The 9,850-nt window shown below is 32.3% G+C and overlaps 1 protein-coding gene across 1 annotated transcript; it reads right to left on the bottom strand.

The window, feature by feature from the left end:
* Window positions 1-7,046: 7,046 nt before the first annotated feature.
* LOC114286015 (transcription factor MYB62) lies at window positions 7,047-9,582 on the bottom strand. The gene is made up of 3 exons (XM_028229100.2): window positions 8,544-9,582; window positions 8,095-8,224; window positions 7,047-7,983 (listed from the first exon to the last, which is right to left on the bottom strand). The coding sequence occupies exons 1-3, from the start codon at window positions 8,692-8,694 to the stop codon at window positions 7,332-7,334; spliced, it is 933 nt and encodes a 310-aa protein (XP_028084901.2). The 5' UTR covers window positions 8,695-9,582; the 3' UTR covers window positions 7,047-7,331.
* Window positions 9,583-9,850: the final 268 nt, after the last annotated feature.

Here is a 9,850-nt window from a genome sequence, read left to right as displayed (position 1 = left end):
TGTGCGTGTGTGTGTTGTATGTCTTCCAACCCCACGTCTTTCTTCCCTTTTATTTACCTGCTTATGATGGTTAGATTAGGACATATTTCAATTGGCATACAGTATGATAGCATGTTTGCATTCATTCATCTGTTTTGCATGCACCGGGCTCGGCGCATCATACTAACTGCATTTGTATTTCAATTCCAAGTTGAATACATGTTAGCTGTAGCATTCCATATATCATGTTTAGAATAGCCGAGCCTGCTATAGTTTGCATTTTTGCATGTGTTGCATTAGGCATTTCTGTATACTTAGGATCATGCATGATTTCTAATGAGCTTCTTTTTTTGGCTTGGAGTACTCGGTAAGTTTTATGCTTTAGCATCCTTGCATGCGTGTGAGTGACTGCCATGAATAGCATGCTTACCATGAGGCTATTTGCTTATGTGATATAACTGCCTGAATGCCTGTGGGTGAAGGTTGGGTTATTTGGATTGGAACAAATCATCAACTGTGAGTTTTAAGCCCACTAGATAGTGGCAAAACCATCTTTTCTAAGCCCACCCAAGGGTGGCAAAATCTGCATTTTAAGCCTACTTGCGAGTAGCAAACCACCTTTCAAAAACAAACATGAAATGTTTTGTTCCAATTCAGGCGACCCAGTCTATACTTGTATGTTGTGCGCATCACATAGTAATCTAGGCTAATAACCGGAATAAGAACACACAATGTTTTCAAAACTTGATATCATGGTTAGTAGAGGCCGATCTTTGATCGGGCGAGCGGGGGTGCTCACGAAGTGACCTTCCCCAATCGTATCCAAGTTCCCGAGCCGAGGCAACTTTGGTGATGACGGACACATGGCCTTAGGCAACGAGTCAGGGTTTCTTAAATTTCCCAAGATAAAATATTTAGGTGGCGACTCTGTATCTGGCAAAGCAGTCCATGTTTGGCACTTCTTTCAAAAATCTGTTTTCTCAAAATGATTTGCCGGATTTGGACTCTTTGGTTCAGACTTAGAACCGTGACAATTTGAGAGTCCTGAGCTGTAGTGACCCCAAATGAACAAAACGGGAGCTCGTTCCTCCCGGGGCGTTCGAGGACGTCTACACATTGATATAAAAAAATCAAATTGATCGAATATTAATAATAGTTCTTTAATCAAATCACATATGTATTAAGTTTTATTCTTAAAATCGAACTTATCATTCAGTTTCTCGTTAGTCAATTAAATTTTATATAAATATATTGTACTTGATGTAATTTAAAAAATAAACGATTGAAATTATCAAAATAAGATCTAAAGTGAACCTAAAAGGCTACACAATGGCAGCCACCCTGACTCACTGAGTGAAAACTTAAATTTGAGTAAGTTAAAATTCTGAGTCAAAACATTTTAAACCTTACTTAAATCTTGAATGAAAACTTAAATTTGAGTAAGTTAAAATTCCACCCACTCATTTATTGACATCTATACAAAATTTAGTTGTACTCTAATTTTGACTCAATTCAAGGGAGATACATCCCTTTTTACTCAAATTTCTATGCAATCAGAGCTTGACACAGTTGCTTTTATCCAAAATTTTCAAATTATCGTTCACTTCAATTCCTAGCTACAACCACTCAAAACTTGACAATTTGGACTTAAATTTGAAATTTTCCATTGAAATATAAAACCTCATAATATTATAATTTTTTACTCAAACTCATACCTCATTTTCAGTAAAACTACAAAGTGTTGGTAATAGATTTAGAAAAATAAGTGGTATGGATAGGGTTAGTGATGGGCTACTGAAGATGGGGAAGAAATGCAAAGGAAGAAGAGAGAGAACAAATAGAGCAATTCCATCTTAGAAAATAAAATAGTGGAAAAAAAATCTATATATATAATAAGATCATCGCATATGGTAAATGGTTGGCCTAATTTCAGCATTTCTGTAAATAGTACACCCAAATTGAATAACATTGGCCTAATTTCGAAAACATCTCAACCCAGGCATTGCCCTAAATTTTAATTTCAATCACAATGCCCTAATTTCCAGCATTCACATTCTGATTTCTGTGTGTGTGTATATATATATATGTATGTATATGTGTGTGTGTAAACAGAGAGAGACCGAAAGAGAGAAGGAGATACAGAGAGAGGGAGAGACAGATGTGAAATGGAGGACATACCTGGGAGGGAGACTATGCGATGATCCTGATGAACTTGCGGTGATGGCGATTTTTGTACAAAGTTATAGAGAAGAGGGCAGAGGCGTGAGTGAGACCCAATCAAAAACTAATGTAAACAGCGAGTGAGAGAAAGATGGAAACCGAGAGGCCATACAGAGAAGGGGAAACAAATCGGGAGGGAGATAGGGGGAGAGAGAGAGAGAGAGAGAGAGGCGAAATAGAGGACATACCTGGAGGGAGGCAAAATGGAGATGGAAAAGCGCAAGTGACAGAAGCGGGAGTGAGAGAGGGAGGGAAATAAAACCACGAAATATTTATTCCCGACCAAACTTTATTTTGGTCGGTAATATATTTATGAAAATTAAATATTCCCTCCAAAATCGATTTTGGCCCTTTTGGCTACTAAATTATAGCTGGTAAAGCAAACAGATTTAGCGACCAAATTTTAAATAGTCGCCTAAACCCTATTTTGCACACACATTTGTAGCCAAAAAGTCATTAATAATATCTCCGAAAATGTTCTTTTCCACGACTAACACAGAATTAGTAGTGAAAAATTATATGAAAACCAATAAAAAAAAAATTATAATTTATAATGACAATGCAATTAGCCACCAACATCATCTTTAGTCGCCAAAAGTGAAGACAAATCCGACAACATGTATATTTAGTAGCAAAAAAATGGTCTTTTACTGACCAAAAAGGTTTGGTAGCTGATGCATGTACCTTTGGTGACCAAATGTTGTTTGGTAGCTAATCTGTCCACCATTGGCGACCAACTTTATTTTAGTAGCTAATTGGTAGAAATTTGGCGACTAAATTTACTTTAGTCGGCAAAAGTAGTCGCCGAATGTGTTCTTTGTTGTAGTGCCGGGACCTTACAATAAAAATTAATGTTAGAACCCAACCTGGCATGGCACGGCTCAACCGGGTGAGGCGCGTGTGGTGGTTTGAGCCAAAGCCCACTTTATCCATAACTCCTCCCGTTTATAAAAGTAAAAACTTGGACCCTTATATAGTATCGAGGCCTTTTCCAGGATGGTGAGATCCTTAGCAGAATTCCCCAATTAAGCGTGCTTAGGCTGGAGTAGTTCTGGGATGCGTGGCCCAAAGTGGACAATATCGATGACATGTGATGGGTTGGGGTGTTACACTTTCGATCGCTCGAGCGATGCGACCAAATTCTAGAATTTCTAGATTTCAGTTCCAAATTCAAATCCAATTTCAAAGTACCAAAACACATTCTTTTGGGCCAAAACTTGAAGAAACACTTAGAAACTTGTAAAAAACCATGAAATGAAGTTCAATTTATAAAATCAAAGCCCAAATCTTTAACTTAATGTATAGCATAGGCATGTATTGTTTTAAGCTCAAACTCTTTAAATCATGAACAATTAGGATGAAATGGTATAAATCATGATAAATTTTCAAACCATAGCTAGGATTATTATATGCATGCAAGAATTCTTTGGGAAAGCAACCTCAAATGCAATGAAATATACATGCATGTATGTATTGAGTTTTAATCATTCAATTTTAGCTTAATTCTTGTATTTAACCACCCAACTCTCTTGAATTCATATACTTAATGTCCTAAATACAAAATTGAAGAGTATAATTCTTACCTAAGCTTGAATTCAAGTGTGATTCTAACTCAAAGCTCTAAATTGTCTTCAAATTCCACCAATTCTTCATTTTCTCTTCTCTGATCTCAAATTCTCTCTCTCTCTCTCTCTCTCTCTCTCTCTCTCTCTCTCTCTCTCTCTCTCTCTCTCTCTCTCTCTCTCTCTCTCTCTCCATGTTTTTGGCACTAAAGAGATAAAGTGTAGAGTGTATAAGGAATGTTCTTGTGGCAACATTAGTCTTATATAGGTTTAATTAGTGATAGTTAATTAATCTTGATTAGCCTTAGCTTCATTTAATCAATTTATTCTAATTAGTTGGTTCCGAATCGAATTCCAATTAAACTTACCATAAAATTTTAAAAATTCAAATTAACATATTGATGTAGTCAATTTCATATTTGAATGTCGATAAGTCCTTCAATTAACAGAACAAAGTAGAATTCTGAACATATATTCTTACGGCTAACAGATGGGAATGCAAAACACATACAAAATGCATATTTAACCAATAATCCCATTCTTAAAACTTAATGAGCATTCTTAATCATGGATTATGGGTTTATTACGGATCGGTGTTGTTACAATGAGCTAGGCTGGAGTATGATGGACTATACTTTCCTCCTTTTGGATTTCTACAAAACAAACTCGTTAGATGCACCGTGGATGTTCCATCCAAAGATCATCAGGTGATGAAGTTAGCGAGAAGTTTGAAAGAGAAAACAATGGAGATTTAGGGTTAGAGAATGGATAATGCGTACATCCCCTTCACATCCTTTCTCATAATAACTTCTAGAAGATCTCTCCCATGTGAGAAAAATAATTTTGTTTATGGTCTGTAAATACAAGAATAAACAATAGTAAAATGTACATTTTCAATATAAAAGATATGACAATAATATTTTTCATATATACGACTAATAAATTACTGACTAAAAAAGAAGTTATATGTTGTGTAAATTAAAATTTTGAGAAAGCCCAATATAATTATGTTAAACTTATAAGATTTGATGCTTAGTCTAAACTTTATTGGAGATTAGTATATTTTATTTTCTTTATTTATTATTACGCATTTTTTCAGTTGTATTCCTTATGCATTCAAGTTTTTTTTTTTTCTTCTTTTTCTTTCTTCTTTTTTTTTTTTTTCCTCAAGAATTAAAAGTGACATATGCGTCACCCATGCCGTCAGGAATCAGGATACATATGATAATGGACTTGTAGTTTGGAAGTCTAGATTTATGCAGAATGGGTTGGTAAGCAAGGTGGTCTATGAGTTTCAAATATGTTATAAATGTTTAGAGTATACTTTTACTACTTTGAAATATTGCAATTTTTTTTCTATTTTATCATACAAAAATTCTTTTCATTCTTTGATGCTTTCAAAGTTGGTGGGTCTCCACAACCAAGACAGACTAGGGGGCATAGTCATGAAAGACATTGCTTCCTAGAATTGGCTCAACTTGCTTGTAGAAGTCGAATCTAGTGGCTTTTAAAACTAAATAAAATTTATTTTATTAAAAATATCATACTCTGGACCCTCACAACCCTCTTTTTCTCTTTCTATCTCCATCTCTCTCTATAGATTAGAGAAATTGACCACAACTTATCAACTTAGTTGGATGAAAGCAATGTTCAATAAGGGAATGATTTCAATTCTTGCAAGTTTTCTCTTCTACCTTCTATTTGGATTGGGTGATTTAAAAATGAAAATAAAAGGAAAGTAAATATTTCCCATTCACGGTTAATTACTTGTTTGGATAGAAAAACAAAAAGTTACCGAAATTCCTAAAAAATCACTCTTGAAGAGAGAAAAGAAATGAGAAGTGTGTGATATGTTTCATATTTTGTACCTTACATAGTAGAATTTTGCTTGTTCTTTATTATTTTTATTTTTTTCCCCTCTCCTCCACACCTTTCCAAACATGTGTGAAAATGATAATACTTTGTTTTCTTCTCTTTTCTTCCTTTTTAATTATCACAACAACAGTGAATGAATACAATCTCCTTTTTTTTCTTCTTTTTTTTCTTTTCAAATGAACCTTTTAAAATAGAGAGATAGAAAAATCAAATATAAGTGACAAGATTGTCTCCCCTTTGTTAAGAAGGACTGGACCACCTAATTAAGCCATTAGCTAAACCTAACATAAGGCCTATTTCGATAATTTAATTAATTTATTTTTTACATTTGTACGTAGACCATCTAAAAAAATAGATTAATCTGATGATCTTAATTATATAATTTTATTATATTTTTTAGAAAATACTTTTTATTTTAATATATATATATATATATATATAATAAATTTGCATAGTTATAAATTAAATTTTTTATATGTGGTCTAGATGTAAAAATTAGCTTTATGATGGGCATTGTCTAGTTTTTTGGCTGCCTAACAAAAACAAAAGGAAGGAAAGGAGGAAAGAATATGAAAAATGTAAGCAAAATAAATCACGTTAAAATACGTTATCACATGCCCAAAAGTGCATTTCAAGGATTGAAACATTGGAGAAACGTGCATCCCTCTCCTACCCCAATAAAACCTTTTTTTTTATAAGTTGTGATACCATTTTTATGGTGAACTTATGTTTTTAATTTTTTTTTTTTTTGTTATTTTAATGTTAAAAAAAAATTACATGAGATTGGATTTGGCAAGCAGCTTTTTTGTTGACTTTTTTTTCGTTTTTAGTGATTTTTTATTTTATTTTTTAAAAAAAAAATTACTTTTAGGTTTAGTAGGAACTGAAAAATTTAAAAAAAAAAAAAATTAAAAACTCCACTAAAAATTAAAAAAATAACTAAAAAGTTTGACTTTTTTTTTGGATTTTTTCAACCAAAAAAATTACTGTTTAGATCTTTTGGGGTTAGATAGACTGGAAAAGTTTTTAACACAAATTTTCACTAAGATAAAATAAATAAATAAATAAACTTTCTAGCTATATATTGCCAAACAAAGCCCGAATTTTGTAATATAATATAATGATTAGGAAGGTATTCAAATAAGAAATAGAGGATTCTTTTTTTTTTTTTTTTTTGACAATAAAAATAGAGAAATTTGGAAATAAAAGATTCTGTGTCCATTTTTATAGAAATAAAATACGACTCTAAGTTAAAAAATGATGATAATAATAATAATAATAATAGTAATAATAATAATAATAATAATAAAAAATGATGATAATAATAATAATAATAATAATAATAATAATAATAATAATAATAATAATAGTCATTTCACCACTCCAGGTCTATGTTTGGCAAAGAAAGACTTCAATCAACAATTGAATTTGTTTTTCCCCTCTTTGCAAGTAGACAAATCAAGAATCAATAATCACTTGACAAGAAAATCTTGGAAAAAAAAAATCTAATCTATGTCGCACAACAAAAATGTTAAGTATACAGAATTAAAACATAAAAAATACATAGAACATTCACTGTTTGACTGAGATTTATTTTAAGTGTGACCTAAATCACACTCAGAATGAATCTCAACTAAACAGTATATTTTCTGTGTTATATTTATGTGCACGTAGGTCACCGAATTGTGGGTTATGCTAGGTCCCCCTCTCTTGTAGCTGCTTAAATTGCCATAATTCGTCCATGTTCCAGAAGCTATCTCCAAACTCATTGTCAATCCAATTGCTTTGGCTCACATGGCAACCACCAATTGAATTTTCAAACTCCACAGATGATATGTTGAAGGTTTCCATGTCATAGCTAATGTTGTCAACATTGTAACAACCACCCTTTAGAAATGTGTTGTAGTCATGACTATTACCCATGGCCTCGATTGGGTATTCTGAAACTTGCGTCATATGTGAGATATTCATGGATTCTGAAGAAGAAACACTTGGGCTAGTGCTGTGTTCCAAGCTCGAATTCTTGACATGGTGATCCAAATTGTTGGTTGTTTCACTTGTATAAACATTTTCTTGAGGAGAAACTTGTGGAGGCAATGATGAATGGTTGATCAGAGGCCGACTAGCAATAGCCAAGTTTTGGGATAATATGACTGAAGAAGGAGATGATGATCCGCGTATCTTTTGAATCAAACGTGGCATCCAAAAGCACCGAATCACTTCTTGAAAGGCGGCGCTATTTGGATCGATCTTTAGATGTCGTGCTTGTTTTTGCACTCGAGTTCTCCAGTAATTCTTGATCTCGTTGTCAGTTCTGCCGGGCAAATGTTGTGCAATTTTTGACCACCTAGAAAAGTAGAAAGAAAAAGACGTCAAAACGGTTGTTAAATTAACTACTATGTAACAAACCAAATCAGCAAGTATAGTTGAAGTCATAAGGATAATTGATAATTCTTACCTATTGCCCCACTTAGAATGGAGTTCAAGAATCAAGAGTTGTTCTTCCGGGGTAAGGTTTCCGCGCTTAACGTCTGGTTTTAGATAATTGAGCCATCTCAACCTACAACTCTTCCCGGTTCTCTTTAAGCCTTAAAACAAAAAAGTTAGACAAGGTAAGATTGGTAATAAAAGTTTGCTAAGCTATTTACATAAACATAACAAAATAGATTGGTAATGTTTTTTTTTTTTTTTTTTTTTTTTTTTTTTTTTTTTTTTTATTGATAAAAGAAAATTTTATTAATCTATTAACTTTGGTACAAATATAAAGATACATCAAAAAGATTATGGAGAAAAGTATCATAGCTTGAGAAAGGATAATAGTTGGGTAATGATTGGTTCAAAGTTTTAAATATCAATACGTATCCTGATATTGTTATTTAAATGATGAGTTCAATTAATAAATTTTACCTGAACGCTTTGCGAGCAGATTCCACCGGCCTTCGCCATGACAAGCAATGTAATGAATGAGAAGAGTGTCTTCTTCAAGAGTCCATGGCCCCCTCCTAAGCTCAACACCTTCATCACTAGAACTACTTGCAGTCTTGCTCACACTAGACATGTCTATTTTGAGGCCCTAAAGTTAAGCCAAGCCCAATATTTATAGGCTACAAGGTTCAGAGCACCTCCTAAATATATACATACTGTGCTATTACTACGTTACCAACAACTTTTCAAAAGAAGTTGCTGATGCTGAAACCCTTGTAAAAGTTTCCATTACTTGAAAAAATAAAAAAATAAAAAAAATAAAAGGAAAAGTAAATGAATAATATAAAGGAGTTTTCTAGATGGGTTGATAGCTTAGTCCCTTAATAATCAAGAGAAAAAGATTATTAGTCACCCAAGAATTCAAGTAGGGTCCTACGAAGGTGGCCAAATCCAAATTATTTATCAAATTAAAGAAAATGACATTAGTGGATTGATTATCACCGATAATAAAAAATAAAAAGATAATTTTGTTAAATATTTATTTACTATTGCTTGCTTACGACATCTCATCACACTAATTTATCCAGTTGCTAGCGATAATTAACGCCCCAAGCGATAATGAATAGTTACTCTTAAAATATCTTATATGATTTAAGTTCAATGAATCCCACAAAAAGATTAATATTCTAATAATCCCTTATGGAAAGCCAAACAAGGGAAAGAGAGATTAGCTGTAAATATTCTGAAAAATGAACCTTTTGTGCTGTTAGAGGGGAATAAGGGATTTATGGCACGTTTTTTTTTTCGTTTTTGTTTTTATATTAAGAGTAGAAAAATATAAAAGAACACGAAAAATTTGATTAATTTATTTTTAAAAACTGTTTAAGGGAAATTTTTCTAAAAAAAGCTTCATTTTTTATGAAGGAAATACTTTATAAAATGATTTTTTAATTTTTTAGAATTGTTCTTGCAAAAAATGAAAAAAAACAAAAACAAAAACAAAAACAACAACAACGAAACTGAAAACGAAAACGAAAATGATATATATAGAACGTGCTTTGACTAAACAAAATATATGTACATCAAAACGTGGGTTTGTTTGGCGGCATTTGAGGTTTTTCTTGGAATGTCACGATAACACATTTATTAGTTTTGTTACAAATACCTTAAAAATAAAATATTAAAAAAAAAATTCTTAGATTGCATTTGGTAACGTTTACATTTTTCATTTATGTTTATAAAAAATCTATAAACAAATTTTTGTTTATTTTAGAAAAATAAAAACTAAA

Source organism: Camellia sinensis, chromosome 4, assembly GCF_055761805.1.
Source record: "Camellia sinensis isolate YWXY chromosome 4, ASM5576180v1, whole genome shotgun sequence".
Classification (NCBI taxonomy): Eukaryota; Viridiplantae; Streptophyta; class Magnoliopsida; order Ericales; family Theaceae; genus Camellia; species Camellia sinensis.
The sequence above is the reverse complement of the archived record's forward strand: the minus strand, read 5'-3'. Positions and strand labels throughout refer to the sequence as shown.

Excerpts from the sequence above, each read along its gene's own strand:
- LOC114286015 (XM_028229100.2), bottom strand. The coding sequence starts at position 8,694 with ATGTCTAGTGTGAGCAAGACTGCAAGTAGTTCTAGTGATGAAGGTGTT. Across the intron at positions 8,225-8,543 it reads TCTGCTCGCAAAGCGTTCAG|GCTTAAAGAGAACCGGGAAG; the intron begins GTAAAATTTATT and ends TTTTGTTTTAAG. Across the intron at positions 7,984-8,094 it reads CATTCTAAGTGGGGCAATAG|GTGGTCAAAAATTGCACAAC; the intron begins GTAAGAATTATC and ends CTACTTTTCTAG.